Consider the following 22769-nt stretch of genomic DNA (forward strand, 5'->3'; position numbering starts at 1 on the left):
AAATAAGCATGCTACCCTTATGTTTCAACCGAGTTTTTCCTTTAACAAATTTTGTGTCTACCAAATTGGGTTGGTTGGGGTGTAATACTAATAATAAGTGTTGCCTTTAATTTAATCAATAAAATAAATTGACTTCATTAATTTTTTTGAACCACCTCTTAAGAAAATCTAAAAAATATGAATGGAATGATAAATCACAAGTACAAACTCATCATATTTTTTGCATTTTAGATAGGATTTATTCAGCAAAATTTAAGGGTGACGTCATCAATTTTTTTAGGAGGGATGAACAAATACATTTTGAACAAAAGTTTACCATGCTTATAATAACTTTAAAATATTTCCAAGATTTCAAAGCATTCGGTTTTGTAATTCCTGATTAAATCGATAAAATAAATTCACGCCTTCATTAATTTTTTTGAGTCACCCTGCATATGCAAATCCAAAAATATGAATGGAATGATAAATCACAAGTACAGACTGATCATATTTTGTACATTTTAAATATGATTTATTCGGCAAATTTTCGAGCTGACGTCATCAAGTTTTTGGAGGGGATAAGCAAATATATTTTGACTAAACATTTATTATGCTCTTTATAACCTTAAAGCATCTGCAAGATGTCAGAGCATTCCGTTTTGTAGTTCCTGATTAAATCAATAAAATATATTTACGCATTCATTAATTTTTTTGAGTCACTCTGTATATGCAAATCCAAAAAATATGAATGGAGTGATAAATGACAAGTACAGGCTCATCATATTTTGTACATTTTAGATATGATTTATTCGGCAAACTTTCGAGCTGACGTCATCAAGTTTTTGGAGGGGATAAGCAAATATATTTTGACTAAACATTTATTATGCTCTTTATGACCTTAAAACATCTGCAAGATTTCAGAGCATTCGGTTTTGTAGTTCCTGATTAAATCAATAAAATATATTTACGCATTCATTAATTTTTTTGAGTCACCCTGTATATGCAAATCCAAAAAATATGAATGGAGTGATAGATCACAAGTACAGACTCATCATATTTTGTACATTTTAGATATGATTTATTCGGCAAACTTTCGAGCTGACGTCATCAAGTTTTTGGAGGGGATAAGCAAATATATTTTGACTAAACATTTATTATGCTCTTTATGATCTTAAAACATCTGCAAGATTTCAGAGCATTCGGTTTTGTAGTTCCTGATTAAATCAATAAAATATATTTACGCATTCATTAATTTTTTTGAGTCGCCCTGTATATGCAAATCCAAAAAATATGAATGGAGTGATAGATCACAAGTACAGACTCATCATATTTTGTACATTTTAGATATGATTTATTCCACAAACTTTTGAGCTGACGTCATCGAGTTTTTGGAGGGGATAAGCAAATATTTTTTGACTAAAGATTTATGATGCTCTTTATAGCCTTAAAACATCTGCAACATTTCAAAGCATTCTGGTTAGCAGATTAAAAATTAAATTTCAAAATATTGTTTTATAATTTTGATTTTTTTTCCAAAAATCTGGACGTTTCGGGTGAAAAGTCGATTCAGAGTTGTAAACTACATGTGTAGGACTATGTTATTTTATACAATTGAAAACCCATTTACTATGTACAATTTTGAAGTGACGTCATCGCATTAGTGGTGGGGATGATTAGACAAATTTTGGTTAGCGTTTTACCATCTACATGATATTCTTAATATAAGTACAAAATTTCACAACAATCGGTCGAGTACTTTCGGAGATTATCTGTCTAATAAAAATCCGGGACGGCAGACGGACAGACGGACGGACAGACGGACGGACAGACGCACGGACAGACGGACAGACGGACAGACAGACGGAAATTGGAGACCTATTTCTTCGTCTTCTAGGGGTCATGAAAGATCGAGAAAACGTAAAAGTAAAGAGTCGGCCGACGGACTCGATTACAATACTTCCTTTGCTTACGCTCGGGAAGTAAAAACAAACTGGTGTGAAGTAAAACGTGTACAGATAAAAAGTTACGTGAGGTTAGGAACTGCAGAGCATGAAAATTTATGTTTGGTTTCAATTATACAATAAAGAAAATTACTGAAAAGTTAAGATTGTGTGATAGAGAAAAATTGCATGAGGTGAGAAATTGCAAAGCTAACAAAATTTCATGAGTTTAACATTTGCCACACTTTATCAACGATTCATACAAAGAATTTACCTGATGTTAAGTTATGCCACACTTTATCAACGATTCAAACAAAGAAACTAGATTGGTTACTTAAAACAATTAGCTTTGAGAGTTTATATCCTGAACTGTCCCCAGCTTGTCCCAAACAAAACACATGATAAATAAACACAAAATGCATCCGGCCTTGCGAGAAATATGCGTCTCGGTAATATAATTTCCAACGTTGCGGGAAAAATGTCGCAGTGATGTGATGATATGATGATAACTGCCTAAGGGGGAAAATTTAGTCCCCCGACCCTCAGTAAACGATATTATGAATTCTACCGCATTTTCACGATCCTTTTCCCAGAGTGGAACAATGTTAAGTTAATTTAACTGCCGTAAATGAACTATTAACAATATTGCGTGAGGAATTAAGAAGTGTTATAATGTAACACTTAAGTATAAGCATCCAGAAATCTTATTTATAACTTTATAAAAAAGCTAGTGCTGTATCTAAACAATCTCAGGGCCGTTAAATTGTGTTAGAACTAGTTAACGATTAAAATCCTAACATGAACTGTGAATTTACACATAATAAAACAAATTTACGTGTTAGCGTCGGTCGAAAATTCGCATGTTGGGGAAACTGTGGCGTCGGCGTCGTTATAATTAATTTTCGTTTAACAAAGGCTTCCTCCCTTGTATTAACTACCAAACCAAATAAACTTAATCTAGTTAGCTTACCGCATCCTTTCACTCACACCAACAAAACCACAGTGACGCACCACCTAACCTCTACCAAACAAGTAAACTTCACTACCAACCCTCTTACCAGATACTACCTACAAATTCCCCTAGGAGAGCTACCAACTAGGTACCCAAAAGGAACTAAACATGCACATGGTTGCCTATGTTTAACGATTTTCTTGATTGAATTTTTTTCAAATTCAAATTATTCAAATGCGATTTCGCGCCGCTGTTTTTTAATTTCAGCGGGAAATTTTAATTCAAATTCGGTCACCACAACAGTATATACAAATTAATCAAATAAATTTGTTTTTTATAAATTCCTTTATTGAATAATATTACGCATTACATGCTGACAACTGCGTATCATAAAATGTAAATGTAAACCGGTACCATAAAATATACCAACAAAATTGTTTGTTCTAATCTGTATTCAAAATTTTGAGGTTATGATAGCATGATGTTGAAGTGTTCGTTGTCGTCCCAATAGTTGAAATTTAAACACCAAAAAGGCGCTACCGCAAATTTTAAAATTTTTGAGATTTTTAAGGAGACTTTGACTTTATTAAATAACAAATACCTACTTGGTAATTTACAGAAAAAGTATATTTTAACTGCAACATTTTGAAACAAAAAAGAACCCATTTAATTAAAAAAAAAACGTCTCTACTAGACTCACTGACACTGTTTAATTTATCATATGATATATTAAGAGTATAAAATCTGTCGTGATGGATAAATTATAATTTAAATTGTTCTTATAACGTGAATTAATTTTTTTTTTTGAGTGGTGTATTAAGTATTACCTTAAATTTTGGCCCAAAAAATAAGATTTTAATTATGTTTATAGTTTTCTTTTTTTGAAAGTACATAGTAATTGCACAATAATTTCACCTAACCGATCTACACCTTGGAAAAAATTATCTTATCTTTAATATTATGTGGGTATATCCCAGATCCAGGAGACAGTTCACAGTCTTGAAAGTATTTTATATTGAGTTATATGTGTGTTGTAATACTATTCTTTTGTAACTATGTCACTTCCGGTGAGTTTTCGTCCAATCCTGATAAGATAAACCTGCATTTGGTATTGAAAGGATCTCATATTTATTGCATTTTTTAGAACACAAAATCTGAATCAGCTGCTAACAATATTAAAAGTTCAGAAGACGATGTTCTACAGTCCGAAGGTAGATAATAACACGGTGTTAAAAAGGCCTTATTGTTTCTCAGTAAAACTGCTTGCGTCAGCACTAGTATTATAGATAGATATCAAAATAATTTTTCTTGAGGTCACAGTCCGTACCATAAATTTAATACTCCCTCTCTCCCAAATTAAATATTCGTTTTGGAAATAAATAAAAATCTTCAAAAAGCTGGATGTCTAGGGTGAAAAATCAAGACGGATCCATAAACTACAATTGCAGGAGTATATTATTTTATAAAATTTAAATAACATTATACCAAGTATGAAACATTTCGAGGTAACGTTATCACATTGTCGGTTGAAATGATTTGACAAAACTTGGTACGCGTTGTATTATCTACACAATATTCCTAAAATACATATACAATTTGACAACAATCAGTGCGGTAATTCGGGAGAATGTCTATCTAATAAAAATCGACAGACGGTGCAGACAAATAGACGCAAACGGGAGACCTATATAAGCATACTCTGGAGGTCATGAAACGTTGAAAAAACGTGAAAGTAGCTCATAGTCAATTGGCTCATAGTCAATTTGTGTAATCCTAATCATCCACCAAATTTTTTAAATAGGCCGAAACATATAATATGTATATGTAGCGTTTTTGTTTCAAACATTGACTTGGTTCAGGAAGACAGGATTTTTGATTTATAACCAATTTTAATAATCATCCTGAACGGGAATGGATCCCAACCGCTTGAATATCTTATAGTTAAAGACTTCAGGCCCCCGCGCCTAATCTTCCCATTTACACTTACTTCAACGTGAAAGTGGTATATAGACGACGAGCTTCTTTTGTTAAATTAGAGCAACTGGTCCGGTCTCCAGGACCCTATTGTCTCCACACCGACATTTTAAACAAAGTCTCTTGATATTTCAAAATGAAGGTTGGTAACATTACTTAGCAAAAGACAGAAATCAGACTCTCATCGTGAGAAGAAGGGGTATCTCATTTAAGAATTTGACTTATTTAATTCTTATTAGTTCTCGTCATCATTGGATAACCTAAAGATAATACTTACTTTATTAAGAAAATTGTCTTAAACTCATTTTAGTTATATATTAGCTTATAGTATGGTTTTTCAGATCCAGTTTTAACTAATTTAAAATATGCACAATCTGCCAAAGTTCTAGAAAGCTCAGATGATGAAGTTTTACAATCTCTAGGTAGGTATTAATGTACAAAAAATTAAATGCTGTTTTGAATTTTCTTTGGTAGGAGCAGTTGCATTAAGGCGTTTAGAGGATCTAAAAAACTTCAACAGTGGAACTTCAAGTATGCAGCCATCAAAAGTAGAGATACATTTACAGATATTTGTTACAAACTTTATTTGGCATATTTTTCAGAATATTTTGTTTGCTCAAAACACAGATAAATATACAAATATCGTTTCAGCAACCACTTCCAATTCATCTTCTACGGTACCTAAGTATTTCAGGGTTACGTGTGTACACACTTTAGACGTAACTATGTTTTAGAATGCCAAAGCGAATATTCAACTGACGAAGAACCAAACCGTTACATCGACAAAAGAGTAAGTTAAAAATAAGACTGATGAACAAAATTTGTTTTTATGTTCTTTAGACCACCGTCACTGACAGACTTATTAAAGGTAAATGAGAAATTTTTTCTTCCTACATCAAAACAGAGCGTTGTTTTATATTTTTATCACAAAGTTTATTTTCGATTATAGGAACTTAAACACAGTGTCAAAGCTCTGGTAAGAAAGACGAGAAGATTGACAGTATCTTCATTCGACGAAGAGTGGGATTTCTATGAAATTGTCGGTGAAATTAAAATAGATCCACTTGAGACGATTTCAGAAGAAAATAATCAGTGGGAAGATACAGCTTCCAGGGTGCTTGATCCGATTACTTTGGCACATTGGTTAGTTATACACGATGATCTAACTAAAGCAGAGTTAGGAGGCCAGTGGCTGCTGTCAGCTTATTATCCTTTCAAGAAAAAGCCTGCTTTTCTAGAGCTTGATAGTTACAGTTTTGAGGAAATAAGGTTTCTGTTTTACGAAGGAAAACAAAAAGGAGAGCTTGAAGAGCACAAACAGAGAATCAAATCTATACTTGAACGAGCTAAAATGAAGATCGAGGCATTTAAAAATCGCGAACCGGAGGTTATGAGTATTTTGAAAAATATATGCAATAAAAATATAAGTATTTATACCGACAATGAGTTTGCATCAGATACAAAAAATTCCTTCGAAAACAAGTCAGTTTAAAATAGATTTGGTTGCTATTATATTTTTTGATTACTAGTTTGTAGGTGCAGTTCACTAAAAGAGTTATACTATCCTCAAACATATTTGGCGTTTATGACTTCACACCAATTTGACTCCCATTATAATTCAATAGGCCGTCACAACCGGATGTCTTAAACCCGCTCACCGATACCTACCTGAAAAGACCTTTTCTGGTAAAAGCACAGGGCAGGACTGAGTTTTGCATTTACCGACAACTGCGCCTTTCGAGTTTTTTATTTTAAGTAAAAACAAAGTAACTTTGTTTTTACTTAAAATAAGTCATAAACGCCAAATCATTTTTTATTACAGCACAACTATTTACTTATTAACTACTAGTGCTTATTTATTGATCGAAATAGTCACTGTCATCATCACTCGACTCTTCTAAATTAATAATTAACGGTGTTATCAACCGTGCCCTGTACTGGTCTTCTTCTTTTGTGGAATGTCGTACACAATTGGCCCACATTTCGGCAGTTATTTTGGAAGCTTCTTCCCTAATTATGTCAATTGTTGCACTACTAAATTTTGGTGCCGTATTATTCCTTCTTATATTATTTTTCATTTGCGACCAGATTAGTTCGATGGGGTTAAATATACAATGGTACGGCGGAAGTCTAATCACCCTATAAATCCACGATCTCGCGCCATAGCATCTATTTTATATTGTTTCTCAAATTTTCGAGTGTGTAACACTTCTAATAATTGTGTCTTTGTGTAATTTTCTTCAAAGTATAAATCATGTTCTGTAGGGAAATTTTGAAATTTGAAAATTTTAATAAACAAAATTACTCTGAGTCCGGTCCTTCGCGTCTCGACCGTCCCTGGCACGTCGAAAAGGTCTTTTCAGGTAGGTATCGGTGAGCGGGTTTAAGACATCAGGTTGTGACGGCCTATTGAATTATAATGGGAGTCAAATTGGTGTGAAGTCATAAACGCCAAATATGTTTGAGGATAGTATACTGAAAGCAGTATCGGAGCTTGAAGTAGAAGTGAATGAAACGGCCTAAGATGGTTAAATCAACACAACTCCACAGTTTTTAAGTCAAATTATAATTTTTTTGTAATACTCTGGATTCCATTTTTAGTTCAGTAAACTCTCTATTCTCCCGCAAGTTTTTTTTTAATTTCTATATATAGTGTACTTTTCTTAAATTTTTGGACATTTTTGGCAGTAGGTATTCCTCACTCGTGTTCGATAATTTTTGTAAATCCGCTGTGTAACAAAAATGTGTCGAACTTAAAGAACAGCCATGTTTTATAATAGAGGAAAGTCATCTATTATGGGGTAGTTTATTTTTAAATTCACAGAACAAAAATTGTCTGACGTTTATGGCCTAATGTGGAGTGAACAGAAACAAAGTTAAAACATAGAACAATAAGTAAAACTCAATTTAAAGTGAAACAGTAACAGAAATATATATTTTTATAAATACATAATTTATACATAATATACATAGGTAACCCACTTCTACTCAATTGAAATTTGAAAGCAAAAATGATTTTCAGGGGTTGCATATAAGAAAAACTGATGCAAAGGATAGAAGAGAAGAACTGTGTTTAAGAGAGAAAAGATTGTGACATTAAAGTGATCAGAAAAGCCATTTTTGTAGTAATATAGGGGAGTTTCACTTTTGGCGGTAAAATTTGAACGTTTGCGTAAAAAACAAAAATTTTCGCTCCAAAAAATGGTCTTGAAACTCCACTATAAAATTATTGATTTTGAGACTAAAAAAGTTACAAGCGTGAAAAAACGGCAAAATCAAGGAAAAAACTCTTTATCGTTTATTTATTCATTCGACTACTAATTTTTGAAACTATTGAACCAATTACTTTTAAGCTGGATTTAATAGTTTTCAATAATCTGTGGATGTAATTTTTGAAACAGATGATGTTTTTCAAAAAATTATTAAAACAAATGTTATTTAATTAGTTAAAATTATTCTTTATATTAAAATGCCTTTTTTTCATGAAATTGTGGGATACGTTAACGCTATCATCAGTTTCACATTGTATTCACCTATGCGTGAATTTTTTGACAATTTTATCTAGGTTGGCATAATCAAGACAACTAATTCCAACAAGGTGTGTTTTAACCAGACAGTTTTTGGTTTAAAGAGCATCAAGTGATCAAAACGTTTTTGTAAGCTTTTATTAAAGTGAGAGCCCTCGAGGTTTCTTAAATCTTTTAACACTTACTCCGCGAAATGCGTTATAAAAATTTTAATATAAAACTTTAAATAACAAACTAACTGCCTCGATGAAATTTGTTCACAGAAAACTGCGTCGCTAGAAAACTTTATTTAGGGACGACTTCAAAACTTTATGCAACACTGGGTAATATTTAGCACAAAAACCAAAAAAGATTGTATGTGCTGACCACGTGAAATATACCTATTATATACAAAATGCGATCAGTGGTTGGCGCTGAACGTGTAAATTGTCATTTATAAACTCCGTTGCCAAGTTGCTGTTGATAGTAACTTTGATATTCAACTTTTGGCGTATTTAAAGGATCTAAGTTGATTACTACAAAAATTTACCATTTTAGACATTTTTTAAGTTTCTTGTTGTCGAAATAAATTTATACATATTAAGAAAAAAAGGGCAAAATGTATCCCCGCCCACCCCCCTTATCTCAATTGTGATGATTTTTTTTATTTGTCGTGAGCCAAGGGGCTGCAAAATCCTTATTTCTCTACTTGCAATTAAAAACATGTTTTTGTTCAAAGAATACTATAGGGGATTCTGGATCAAAGCTGTTAAATTCAAAGGGTGTTAAATCTGATTGGCTGTTTATTTATTAAAAACCTTTAAATTTTAACATGTTTGATTCAGAATGGACCTATTATGTATATGAAGAAAAAAATGAAGCCCACCCATACCCGCTCCGATCTCAGATCTCAATTGTGATTAATTTTTCATTCGTTGTCAGATCGAGGGACGGAGCTTAATTGCAAGATCCATATTTGTCTACAAGAATGGACCATTTTAAACTTGTTTTAAGTTTCTATTTGTGAAAAGACGACTATGTGTATTGAGATAGAAGGCAAAATATTAGTAACGCCCACCCGCTCAATTGTGATAATTTTTTTAATCGTCGAGAGCCAAAGGAGCGGAAATTTAATTTTTTACATTTTGCCTTTTTGTTTTTAATATTTGTAGACTTCTTTTCACTACATGAAATTTAAAAGATGTTTAAAATGGAAAATTTGTATAAGGAAATATCGATTTTGCAATTAGGCTCCATTCCATAATTGGAAAATCCATATTTCTTTGCAAAAATGTACCATTTTAACCATATTTTAAGTTTCTTGTTGTGGAAAGATGGCTATGTATATTAAGAAAAAAGGCAAAATATAAGCCCCGCCCACCCGCCCTATCTTTATTCTGATTTTTTTTTATTCGTCGTAAGCCGAAGGGCGGAACTTAATTGTAAAATCCTTATTTTTCCACGAGAAATTATCACGTGAAATATGTTCTTAAGTAATCGTGTTATACAAAGAAAACTAAATGTATTAATTAAAAAAGAAAATCAAAAGAGAAACCCCACCCATTCGTTTCGATCTCAGACGTGATGAATTTTTCATTTGTTGTGCAAAATCCATATTTCCTTATACAAATTTACCATTTTAAACATGTTTTAAGTTTCTTGTTCTGAAAAGACGACTACGTATTTTTTTATTCGTCGAGAACCAAAGGAGTGAATTTAATTGCAAAATCCTTATTACTTCTATACAAGAAATTACCATGTAAGACATGTTTTTGAGTATCGTATTATTCTAATAATACTGTGTATATTAAGGAAAAATTAAAAGATTAAGTCCCACCCATACCTGCCCTGATCTAAATAGTAATGAAGTTTTCATTCGGTGGCAAACCTAGGAGCGGAGCTTAATTGCAAAATCCATATTTTCTTACAAAAATTTACCATTTTAAACGTGTTTTAAGTTTCTAAGATTAAAAAAAATCATCACAATTGAGATGAGGTGGGTGGACGGGGCTTATATTTTGTCTTTTAATATACGTAGTCGTCTTTTCATAGTATTCTTTGAACAACACGATACTAAAAAACATGTTTTTAATTCGTGTAAAGAAATAAGTATTTTGCATTTAAGCTCCGCCCCCTTGGTTCACGGCGAATAAAAAAAATCATCACAATTGAGATAGGGCGGGCGGGCGGGCCTAAAGTTTGTCTTTCTGTTTTAATGTGTGTAGATTACTTTTCACAACATGAAATTTACAACATGTTTAAATTGGAAAATTTATATAAGGAAGTATCGATTTTGCAATTAGACTCCGCCCCATAATTACGAAATCCAGATTTCCTTGCAAAAATGTACCATTTTAACCATGTTTTATGTTTCTTGTTGTGAAAAAATGGCTATGTATATTAAAAAAAAGGCAAAATATAAATAAACATGTTTTTGAGTATCATGTTGTTCAAAGAATACTATGTATATGAAAAAAAAGGCAAAATATAAAATATCTTATTTTTTTTGTTTTTTGTTTCTTTCTTTCAAGTATGTTTAGTTTCGGATTTGTACTCCCATAACAAACTCGGAGGGGCCTCAACATGTAAATGGCTCTCAGGAATTCCACTTTTACAGATTATGAGTATGGTACAAATTTCGAGAGATGTTACTCTTGAATATCCAAAATATTGAGGTACCCCGTAGGTGTCGTCATATTAGGTGATATTCCTCTACATTTTTTGTTTTCTCATATCCCTCGCCAAGTTTTACTATCAGCATTATTTTAAGTTGTTATTTTGTACCGTAGCTATATTACAGGCTATTACTATTTGTTTATATAGAATGGACACACCTATCTCGCACTAACAACCTTGAGGGAGATTACTTATCTACTCGTAATCAATTATTTTGTGCTTCCCAGCATGCATTTGATGGAAATTGTTGTATTGTGAGTTCATATTTCATTTAGTGCGTGTTCCACAATTTAGAAAATGTCACTCATCGTAAGTATTTTACAAATATTAATTAGAAACGCAGTAAAGTCGTCGATATATTTAATTTTGTTAGGATTTAAGATTTGAAAAAGCAGCTAAAATCTTAGCAGAGTCGGAAGATGAAGTCCTGGAAGCCGCTGGTAAGTTCCACGAAATACATATACATCTATTTTTAATCGATTGGTAGGACTGATGGCCTTGATGCGACTCGAGACTTTAAAAAGGCGCCTGAAGCAGTTTGATACAGGTGAGCAACATAATATTGTCTGGTAACTTTGACATAGTGGTTGGACACACTGTGCTTTATCTGGGAAGGGAAATCTCTAACGAGAATTACATTTCAGGAGGAAAACCACTGATGCCAATATTAGTACAGAATAAAGACACAAGTAAATGCTGGATTATTTGTAAAGGTCTTTTTTTTACACATTTTTTTTAAGCACCCAGTCGCAATACCTCGACGGCATGGTGTTATACTTCCTTGCCGGTGAGTACCTATATTATTTTATTACGGTGCCTTTCGGGTATCAAAAACTTCATTAACATTTTTAGAATTCTTCAGAAAAATACAATTAAGTATTTCAGTTTGAACACTGATTTACTTTTAGAGAACAAACTACAACTTTGTTCGGTCAAACACCACAGTAACAAGTATAATGTACCTATAATCTTTCTTTGTAAATAATTAATAATAATAAAATTGAACAACGCAGCAACAAGATTTGTTCATTATGCGATATGTTGAAGAAATGTTAATTTCATGTTTTCTCGACGTTTCATAGCGTCTAGAATATGAAAAACTACGTCGCTGTTTCCATCCGTCTGTCTGTCTTCTGTCTTTTGGTGATTTGACAGATAAATCTGTTCATCTCTCTCAAAAATTTTTTGACGCAATTTCAAATTTTGCTAAGTAACTGCTGTTTAAAGTTTGCAAAAACAATGGCGTTTATAGAATTTCAATTTCTCTGTCCGTTCTCAGGACTGAATTAATTGAATAACAAAAATTTCTACAAATTCTGTGTACATATCATAATATAACTAAACTTTTAATGACCTCAGATTTCCAACCTACTGTTAATTAATTGTATTTGCTTATAATAGGGCGCAAAAAAATCTTCAAGTTTGTATTGTATATATTTGCAGAACTCAAGTATAAATACCTAATATTATTTTCAGTACGAAAATTCCAATTTTGTTTCTTTTTTACAGACTCTGCCTGCACCTGTGATAACAACACAATCTACAACTGGACGTCCCTTCGACAGTCTTAAAATTAGTTTCGACCATAATCCAATAACTGTTTCTTTCTCTAATTCATTTGGCAGCCTTAAATCCAGCTCTGATTCTAAAACAGCGGTAAATTCAAATTTGTAGACTACGAAAACTTTAAATTTTATTTCCACAAACTTATTCAACACTTCTGAATCAAATTTCGAGTTCAAAACAGTTGTAAATGCAGATATTTTTGTGTGAATAGAGATTTAGATTTTTTCACATAGATATGTAATTTTTCACAGGTGGCCACAGCTCAGTCTGTAAATTCTGCCTCATTAGATTTGTTCAGCAGTCCTAAATCAAGCTGTGATTCTAAAACTCTGGTAACTTCAAATGCTGCAATGTAATAAACAGTTACCTACACGTATTTCTTTCTCGTTTTAGGCTACAACAGCTGAGAATTCTAATTTCCTTTCTTCAAATTTGTTCAGCAGTCCTAAATCAACTTTTGAGTTTAACACCACGGTAACCTCGACACTTCAGTCTAAACAGACATTTGTTCATACATTTTTCACTTTTCAGCCTACAACAGTTCAGACTGCAAATACCATTTTCTCAAGTGTGTTCACTGGTCCTATATCAAGTTTTGGTTGTAATACCACGGTAACGTCACATATTTTGTTGTGAATAAAATACGTAGATTTTTCGCTTTTCAGGCAACAACAATTCAGTCGGTAAATGTACTTGGTTCTAGTGTGTTCACTCGTCCAAGTTTTGATTTAAACATGACGGTAACATGTTTCATTTTTAATTTCGCTTTATAAATTTGTAACAAAACTTTTCGCAGTCTACAACAACCCATTCCACAAATGCCATTTCTTCGATTTTATTGCCCAGTGCCAAAACCAGAGGTGATGTAACAAATGTAAGTAAATTCAATTCTTTTATTCTGTATAGCAGATACGTTTATTTTGATAAGCTGACGATACATTAGCTAAAATCATAGTGGTTATTAACTTATTAACTTGTGACTTTATGAACGTAGTACATAAAATATTAGTTTTTGAGGAAATTTGATGGAGGTTTTAAACCGCGAAAAGTTCAAAATTTCGCCTTGGGTTGTGATCCTACGTTGTGTTTTTTGTAAACCCCAAGGTTGGAAAAGAATGCTTAATTAAAATCCAAAATATCGACGGCAAATTACATACTACATATGGAAGAAACACAACAGGCACATATTAAATAAATACGATCAAAATCAAAACAATAATAATTTTTTTCCCATAAAATGAAACAACGTTTAAGATGAATTTAAATGCCATGAATTAATTATTTTAAATCTCGAGCGGATATGAATTGTCAATAATAACGGATGTACAATAAAAATATTATTACGTTGGACAGTGAATTAAAATCGGCATGGATAAACTCAACAATTTACACGACTATCTATTACAGCGATTATAAATAATTCCGGCGAAACTTCTCTTGACTCATCTAGCTGAATAATAATCGTTCCCGGAGGTGGCCTCTATTTAAAACCCATACTTCCTTCTAGATTTGCGTGATCGGGATCTTTCAGGATTGCCTCTCGCGACTTCCGCTTCCCGGCATTTCTTTAGCGCTCCGTCGTTGGGTCGCATTGAGGATGAATCATCATCGGCGTAAGACGAGAAAGTTCTCGACGGCCCATTGGCGGTGAAAACTAATTTGTTTACGGCTTTTTTGGAGTGTATAAAGAGTCCTCAAGTCAGAAACTGATGGTTATTGAAAATGATATTTAACAACAAAATAATGTTACGTTAGAAACCATTTCATCATTTTAGCAATGTTTGAAAAACTTTGGTTAATTAGTACTACTTCAAAATTAATTTATTTTTTAAGTGTTTTATGCTAACAAGTTACTTTTGAAATAAAAAATAAATGGAAGTAATCATAATCATCATGGTTATTAGAAGAAATTCGTTTCCTCACATGATCGAGGCGGTCAGTTGTCTGGTGTATCGCGACTAATAATGCTATTGTCATAAAATTTAGTCAAAAAATCTATTGTAGCACCATTTATATGAACAGTAGCACCATCCTGCTGAAAGTAACCGTATACTGAATCATCATCAACCAGTTGATTGGAAAATGGAGCTAAAATTTCCCCTCGGTTTCTTTCAGGATTTGTTTCCTGAAAAATCATTTATTTTATTATTGTTTAAATAATAAGATACTTTTTACCATAAAAAAACAAATGCAAAACTAATTCTTCTTTGGTTGATCGCATCCTAAATGAAAAAGTGTGGATTTTCTGAAGTCCACTTTCTCGTGTTTTGTGAATTTACATAGTGAAGCGGATTGCCGAAAGTCTCGTTGGCGGGCTCCAGAAAAACCTCGAAGCGTCGTTCGCTAAACATCCAGCGGAAAAAAAGATTATTTAAATAGGGATCACTGTAGGAAGTAGGCTAGTCGAATGTTGAGAGAATTTGGGTCTAGTCAAATCCATTCCAGTCGAATCGGAATTATTCTGTACATAATCGCTGTATAGTTAGTTGTGTAACTGAGTACTACTGAAAAATAAATTATTGCGTTTTACCCACGCCGGTTCCTACTTTGTCTCCGAAAATACTTCCCTTGTTACAAATAAACACTAAATAATAATTCCAAAGCCTGTTCCAAAACTTCCAAATATAGTTTTTATTATATACTCGTTATAATGACTTAAAAAAACCATCCAGAACTTTTAACATATCGTTCCAAAAAATAAAACTGGACCTGAACCATGAACAATTAAAAATCTTGACAGGAAATTATCCATCCAGAACTTTCAACATACCGTTGCAAAAAATAAAACTGGACCTGAACCATGAACAATTAAAAATCTTGACAGGAAATGTAAATTTACAAATAATAAAACAAAAATAATACGGCAAAGTTTAACGACATCGCCGATTAGAAAATGGCTAACTAACTGGTCTTATACTAATTACACCTCGTTCAGAGAAACAGGGGCGTCGAATGCGTTTCATTTTTGTTTAAACAATTGCCTTTTGTAAATGCGGTTTTCGTGATTGTTACCTTTGTTAAAATAATATACCAAGTTCTGTCTACAATTTTCTCTTCTAGATGGAACCTGTTGCAACAACATCTTCAATGTTAATCAGTATGCCTAAATCTTCTAGACTCTATTCACAGCATCAGGTAAACATTTTCTTTTTTAATTAATGCGTACCTTTATTAATTTTTAGAAAGTCACCACTAAAACTGAGTCAAGTTCCTCAAGTAGGAGCAGCTCTCCATTAAATTCGTTTAACGTTAAAAAAGAAAAGGAAGCGTCAAAAGTAAATAATTGTAAGTCACTTCAGGTAATAAACATTTATATACAGTGTAGACGAAGCTTTATACATTTTTTCAGGATTATAATTCGCTAGAGTGGAATTTTGACCTTTCAAAGGTATGTTCAAAAGAAAATTAACAAACAGGAATTTGTTGAGTTGACTTGAGATTTCAGGCTTCGTCAAGTCGTAAATCAACGGTTCGCAAAATTCCAGAAACCAAAGAGTTGATACTTGAAAAGAAATCATATGGGAAGAATGAACACGACAGGTGAATTTATGTCGATTATTTTACTCAGTTTTAATAACATAAATTTCAGTTTAATCCACGAGGTGTGTCAATGTTTTTAACATAAATCTAGTTTGATAAGTGTATGTTTTAGAAATATATTACAGACATAAGAAAAAATAAGGAAAGTACATCATCATCCGCAGTGGTACCTATTAGAAATTTGGAGAGAGAATTTGGTACTCCATTAATTTTAGAACCATGCAGTATTTTTTTTCTTTAGGCAATTTACAGGTTGCAAAGAAGGAAGGAACTAGAAGTTCATTACAAGTGGCACGACCCAGTAGCGCGGAAAAACAAAACGGTAAGTTAAATATGGAGGTTGTGTACCTATATAGTTTGGTGACATTTATTTTAGAACATCGTCACTTTCAAGCCAATTTCCTTAGAAATTCCCAAACTTTCAGTCCAGTGTACAATATCTACGAAACGTACAATCAGTCTTGGCATTACAATTATACTTCACCACGTCAATCTCAGCCTGTAATTAACAATATTCTTGTGAATGTTGATTCTAGATTTGGACTTGGTTGCCCTTCTTTACCTAGAGCTTCAGGGGTTTGTAGTGGTATAAATCATTTGTATCAATTTTATTAACGTTATTAATTTTTACAGGGTTGTGGATGCCGCCAGATCCAGTGTGCTGATCGTCGTTGCGGCTGTAACAAGGCAGGTACGCCTTGTCATGGGGGCTGTTTATGTAGTAGTCGCGGTAGCTGGTGTTTAAATCGTTAAATTTTTTATTAAACACAAAAAAATATATCAATTTTATTTTATACTTATTGTACTTATTTGGTCTTGAAATTATTTATTTGTACAAGAATATGATCCTTCCTTTCCTGACCTGTTTCAGATCACTAGCATTATGAAAATTAATTTATTTTTTTATCAGACTTCTTTATTTTAATGCTAGTTTTATGTTGTTATTAATCCAAACTGGAAACCTATTTACATCAATGAACATTTCAGAAAACTCTAGAAATGAAGTTTTTAGGATTGACGTTGAAGGCAAGTTTATTCCCATCGACTTTTGTTGATATGTCGAAACTATAGCAGACATAAAAAAATAGTCGTTGATTATTTCAACAGAACTCCCTTGGCCCCTGAAGTACAATAAAACATTTCCAACTTCTTCAAAAAATTATAAATTTTATTTCGATAATTTTACTTTTTTTAAGAGAACCCCTACAAGTAAAAATAAAGATATGTTTCTAATGTTAAAGTAAATATAAGGAAGCGTGCTATGCGTCCGTTTCAAATGAGTTTTTCCTTTAAGAATGTTGTGACGACGCCATCAACATTTTTGCAAGGAGACGTATTTCAATTTGGATAGGTGCAGTGTAACACTAATAGTAACAGTATTATATTTCTAAATTTTCGGGAAAATGGAGTGCGCCGTTCCTGATTTAATCAATAAAATAATTTGACTCATTTATTCATTTTTTTAGTCACCTTGTACAATAAATTTTGAGATGACGTCATCAATTTTTTGAGGGGGATAAACAGACATATTTTGATAAAAAATTACCATGCTTGCGATAACTTTAAAATGACTGCAAGATTTCAAAACCTTCGCTTTTGCAGTTCCTGATTTAATCAATGACATATGTTGACTAATTGATTTTTTTTAGTCAGCCTGTATAAGCAGTTCTAAAAAAATGAATGGGAGGATAAATCACAAGTATAGACTCATCAAATCCGCATTTTAAATAAAATTTATTTGACAAAATTTTGAGATGATGTAATAACTTTTTTGAAGGAGATATACAAATATATTTTGATTAAAAATTTAAAATGCTTATGATAACTTTAAAACGTCTGCAAGATTTCAAAATATTCGGTTTTCAGTTTCAAAATTAAATTCGAAAATGTTTAAATAAATTACATATTTTATAAAATATGTTATATACAAATTTTTATTGTTTTTATTCCAAAAATCTATATATGTATCTCTTTAACTCAACACGAATTTATAAACTACACATGACGGACTGTACAATTTAAAATCCATTTACTATGTACAATTTTGAGGTGAAGTGTGACGTCATCACGTTGTCGGTGGGGAAGATTAGATAAAGTTTGGTTAGGGTTCTACCACGCACATGAAGTTCATAATGCATAATAAAGTTTAACAACAATCGGCCCAGTAGTTTCGGAGATTATCTGTCTGTTAAAAATTCACACAGACGGCGGTAGGACAAACATACGGAAACGGGAAACCTATATTTTTGTACTCAAGAGGTCACGACACATTAAGAAAATTTAAAAGTAGCAATTCCCCTGATGGACTCAATGGAATCGAAAAGAGACAAAATTAAAACTATTATAAACAAAGAACATGATAAAAAAGAAAAAAGATAGTTTAAAAGAGAATGAAGAACGAATAACAAGACGGAATTACATGAGAAGACTATACGAAATCTTCAAAAATTTAGGAGAAAGAAAATACGCGCAATTAGCAAAATTATTAGATCACCGTGGAGAGATTTAAAAAAGGTAAAAGAGATGGTTTGAATTTTTTAGAGACACATATAAAGAGAAATCAGTGGGAAGCCAGTGCAAATAGATCAAAGAAGAAGATTAGAAATCAACGAGGATCAGATCGAAATACAAGAAATAATACTATTAAACAATGAGCAGGATAATAACGGAAGAGCGTCAAGAAATTTACCAAATTGGAGCAGAATCTACAAAATCCCAACTCGACATATCAGTGGAGGTGTTGCAATTATTATTAAATACCCACCCTTGGAAAAACTCACCGTGCAGAAAAACGTGATATGATACTTACCGCCTATCAGCTTATCGCTCAGAAAACCAACGGAAAAAATATTATCAGCACATGCTTAACTTCTACTGTGTACACAAAATCAGCACCAACAGGCTACAGTCAGGCAGACAGAAACGACCTAATTCTGCGTATTCTAAAATGTCGAGAAAACATGAAAGTAGCAATTCACCGAATAAAACCTGGTAGCTTACACTCGGAAAGTAAAATATTATTGATACAGTTTCTATCCGCAAATTAAAAAAAAAATGTTAAACCGGTAGTGTGGAAAAAAACAAACTCTGTGAACAGTCAAACACGAATATTGGCGGTACTGTAAAGAAAATCTGCGATTGATAAGCATATTTTTCGAATTAATTTAAAAATCACATTCAATGTTCACCGTCGACTTTTGGTTTCATATTGACAACAGTTTTGAAAATAATCCACGACGTAGATATGAAAAAATAAAAAAAAATTAAAAACAGTCTAGAGGATATCATGCGATAAAATCGGTGATATCAGAGAAGATGAAATTATGACTGAACCACCCGATAAAGGTTGTCTTGTACATAAGATAAAATTATCAGATAATAATTACATTAAGTGTCTCTAGTCGTTGAAATTTCTACACCACAAAAAAAATACTTTCAAATATCAAACATTTATTTACATGACTAGGATAAACACCGAAATATTAACATAATACTTGAAATATGCATCTTCACAAATCGCACGGCCCTGCTGCCAAAAGCCATGAAGTTTTACTCTCTAATTAATCGACCATTGTCGTGGATCTGCAATGAAAGGAGTAAGGTGAAACTAAACAGCTCTATCCGTATGAGACAACTAAGCTACCGCTATTCACTCCTTTTTCTTTCATTTAGGATATGTAATAATGTCATAATGTGGATAAAGTAAAAGTAGTCATTTCGCTTTATTTAGAACAAGTGGTCAAAATGACATTATTAACACTTGTCAAGTCATTTATTCTTGTACTAAATCTTTTAGGTTTTAGTAACTTTAATGTACAGTGGACGCCGCTTAATGTGATCACTTTGGGACTCAGACAAATTGATCACACTAACCGACTGATAATAATAAGCGAACCCCACCATCAAAGACAGTAAAACTCGAAACAAAACAAAATCATGAATAAGACAGTGTTTATTACCCTGATAGATGAAGGTACATAAATATTTGAATTTATTTTAAATTTTGGTTACCATTCTGAGAAAGGAACCCTCGATTTCCTTTGGTTGTTGTAGAAATTTGTTAAGTAAGGGCTGGGAATTTTTTTTTTTTTTTTTCTCTGATAAACTAAGATTTCGTCGTTTCGACGTGCTAATTTTTACATCAATACTACTCAAATTTAAAACAGAAAGAATTCGTTCGTTCAAAAGTCGAAAACACACTGATTACTTAAGTCTGTTTTTGACCACTGATTGTGGTTGTATAAAGTAAGTGGTATAAGCGAATGTACCTTTTGAGAGCAATGAATGTTCATTAAAACACAATACTAGTTTCAGGCGTCTCGCTTCTCCAAAAAAGCAATTCCCGTTTGTATAAGAATTGCGAGATTGATCACAATAAGCGAAATATTGATCACAATAAACGGAAAAACTGTAATGCATAGGTATTGCGTGGGTCCGTTCCAAGCCATTTTGATCACACTAAGCGGTTGATAACATTAACCGTGATCATATTAAGCGGCGTCTACTGTACTTACATTGCGTACTTAAGTATTGTAAGTAACAAGCGTAAATTGAGAAGTACAGCTTTTAGTGACAACAAAATCATATAAAAAATGTATATTTCCAAAAAACAACTTGTCCGTCTGTCCGTCTGTCCGTCTGTCCGTCTATCTGCTGTCCCGGATTTTTATTATACAGATAATCTCCGAAAGTACTGGACCGATTGTTGTGAAATTTTGTACTTATATTAGGAATATCATGTAGATGGTAAAACGCTAACCAAAATTTGTCTAATCATCCCCACCACTAATGCCATGACGTCACTTCAAAATTGTACATAGTAAATGTGTTTTAAATTGTATAAAATAACATAGTTCTATACATAGTTTACAATTCCGAATTGAGTTTTCACCCGAAACGTCCAGATTTTTGGAAAAAAAAATCAAAATTATAAAACAACATTTTGAAATTTAATTTTGAATCTGCTAACCCGAATGCTTTGAAATGTTGCAGATGTTTTAAGGCTATAAAGAGCATCATAAATCTTTAGTCAAAATATACTTGGTTATCCCCTCCAAAAACTTGATGACGTTACCTCAAAAATTTGCCGAATAAATCATATCTAAAATGTACAAAATGAGTCTGTACTTGTGATCTATCACTCCATTCATATTTTTTGGATTTGCATATACAGGGTGACTCAAAAAAATTAATTAATGCGTAAATTTATTTTACTGATTTACTCAGGAACTACAAAACCGAATGCTTTGAAATCTTGCAAATGTTTTAAGGTTATAAAGAACATAATAAATGTTTAGTCAAAATATATTTGCTTATCCCCTCCAAAAAATTGATGACGTCAGTCGAAAGTTTGTCGAATAAATCCTATCCAAACTGTGCAAAATATGATGAGTCTGTGCTTGTGATATATCACTCCATTCATATTTTTTGGATTTGCATATACAGGGTGACTCAAAAAAAATAATGAATGCGTAAATTTATTTTACTGATTTACTCAGGAACTACAAAACCGAATTCTTTGAAATCCACTGCGAAAAAAAAAACATAATAGGCATGCAGTCGTCACGTTTCCGACAGCGAGGGAAGCACTGTCTAAACTCTTTAGACCAATTTTTTTTTATTAGTCGTGAGCCAAGGGGGCCGAGCTTAACTGCAAAATCCTTATTTTTCTACGAGAAATTAGAAACATGTTTTTGAGTATCGTGTTGTTCAAAGAATAGAATTATGTATATTAAAAAAAAATAAAGCCAAAGATTAGACCCCACCCATACCCGCCCCGGTCTCAGTTCTCAATTGTGATGAATTTTTCACTCGTTCTCAGATCGAGAGGCGGGGCTTAATTGCAAGATCCATATTTGTCTACAAGAATTTACCATTTTAAACATGTTTTAAGTTTCTCGTTCTGAAAAGATGACTCTGTATATCAAGAAAAAAGGTATAATATTATTGAATATTAATAATAATAATAAAATATAATAAATTAAAGCCAAAAATTAAGCCCCACTCATATTACAGCGTACATGTTTCGGCCTATCTTTCAGCTTCGTCACTATAATTAATGTATTCCTAACCTAACTGTTTTTACATGGATTTTGCAGTCGTTAGATATTTTTCCTTATTGGTCCTGTAGTAAGCCGTTTCGAACCAATTTTCCAAGCGCCGAACTTTTGGTAAGAAAAGTGATAGAAATGGAAAGAAACGAAAACCACTAAGAGGGAGATGCGCAGAAGGGACGTGTTTGAGAAGGGTGAGTCGCGGCATGCGGGTGCGTAAGACCACGCGCGTGAAGTGGTGAAGCAGGAGGACCTCGTGGGCCCTCACGGGGAGCCGCCCTGCCCTCGCTGTGCGCCCCCATTTTGTTTATAGAGGCCACACTACCGTAATATCTGGAACGTTGCCATCCATTTACTTTTCCGAGAATTCCGCGACTTTTAATTTTGCTTCTTGTTGTACTTATGAGGTTGCTAATATTTTGTTATGTTCTCAGGTTCCAACGAAAATAAAGGTTTTTTTTTTCTCTGAGGAATAAATTCTTTAAGCTCTTATGGGGCCCCTGGCCAAGGTCCCTTGAGCTCTCATTGGATTTATTTCTCATAGTTTTTTTTTCAAACGTAAGTTTTTTAATTCCGTCACTCT

The 22769-nt window shown here is 32.7% G+C and overlaps 2 protein-coding genes across 4 annotated transcripts; both read left to right on the forward strand.

Annotated features, from left to right (window-relative positions):
- The first annotated feature begins 3878 nt into the window (after window positions 1–3878).
- On the forward strand, window positions 3879–7428 carry LOC135138206 (uncharacterized). Of its 2 annotated transcripts, XM_064068128.1 has the most exons (9): window positions 3879–3938; window positions 4016–4082; window positions 5187–5267; window positions 5320–5393; window positions 5448–5522; window positions 5580–5635; window positions 5686–5713; window positions 5795–6327; window positions 6382–7428. In XM_064068128.1, exons 1-9 carry the CDS (start codon window positions 3927–3929, stop codon window positions 6491–6493), a joined length of 1038 nt encoding a protein of 345 aa, XP_063924198.1. In that variant the 5' UTR covers window positions 3879–3926; the 3' UTR covers window positions 6494–7428. The 2 variants fall into 2 exon arrangements, with proteins under 2 accessions (XP_063924198.1, XP_063924199.1); XM_064068129.1 differs by having other exon boundaries at window positions 5320–5522; window positions 6375–6466.
- A 3823-nt stretch (window positions 7429–11251) lies between these two features.
- On the forward strand, window positions 11252–16927 carry LOC135137929 (uncharacterized). Of its 2 annotated transcripts, XM_064067709.1 has the most exons (20): window positions 11252–11336; window positions 11401–11467; window positions 11515–11574; window positions 11672–11716; window positions 11768–11814; window positions 12537–12683; window positions 12845–12925; window positions 12987–13067; window positions 13125–13205; window positions 13259–13333; window positions 13390–13467; window positions 15654–15728; window positions 15776–15892; window positions 15943–15981; window positions 16039–16133; window positions 16183–16195; window positions 16246–16330; window positions 16375–16455; window positions 16510–16709; window positions 16767–16927. In XM_064067709.1, exons 1-20 carry the CDS (start codon window positions 11325–11327, stop codon window positions 16884–16886), a joined length of 1599 nt encoding a protein of 532 aa, XP_063923779.1. In that variant the 5' UTR covers window positions 11252–11324; the 3' UTR covers window positions 16887–16927. The 2 variants fall into 2 exon arrangements, 1 of the variants encoding a protein (XP_063923779.1); XR_010281958.1 differs by lacking the exons at window positions 16510–16709; window positions 16767–16927 and having other exon boundaries at window positions 16183–16197.
- Window positions 16928–22769: the final 5842 nt, after the last annotated feature.

Source organism: Zophobas morio, unplaced genomic scaffold (genome assembly GCF_036711695.1).
Source record: "Zophobas morio isolate AGI-343-1 ecotype UQ-CSIRO unplaced genomic scaffold, CSIRO_AGI_Zmor_V1 ptg000030l, whole genome shotgun sequence".
NCBI classification, from domain to species: domain Eukaryota; kingdom Metazoa; phylum Arthropoda; class Insecta; order Coleoptera; family Tenebrionidae; genus Zophobas; species Zophobas morio.

Coding starts and splice junctions, on each gene's coding strand:
- LOC135137929 (XM_064067709.1), top strand. Junction 13,068..13,124: donor CTTTTGAGTTTAACACCACG/GTAACCTCGACA, acceptor TTCACTTTTCAG/CCTACAACAGTTCAGACTGC. Junction 13,206..13,258: donor GTTTTGGTTGTAATACCACG/GTAACGTCACAT, acceptor TTCGCTTTTCAG/GCAACAACAATTCAGTCGGT.
- LOC135138206 (XM_064068128.1), top strand. Junction 5,523..5,579: donor CTTCCAATTCATCTTCTACG/GTACCTAAGTAT, acceptor ACTATGTTTTAG/AATGCCAAAGCGAATATTCA. Junction 5,636..5,685: donor ACCGTTACATCGACAAAAGA/GTAAGTTAAAAA, acceptor TATGTTCTTTAG/ACCACCGTCACTGACAGACT.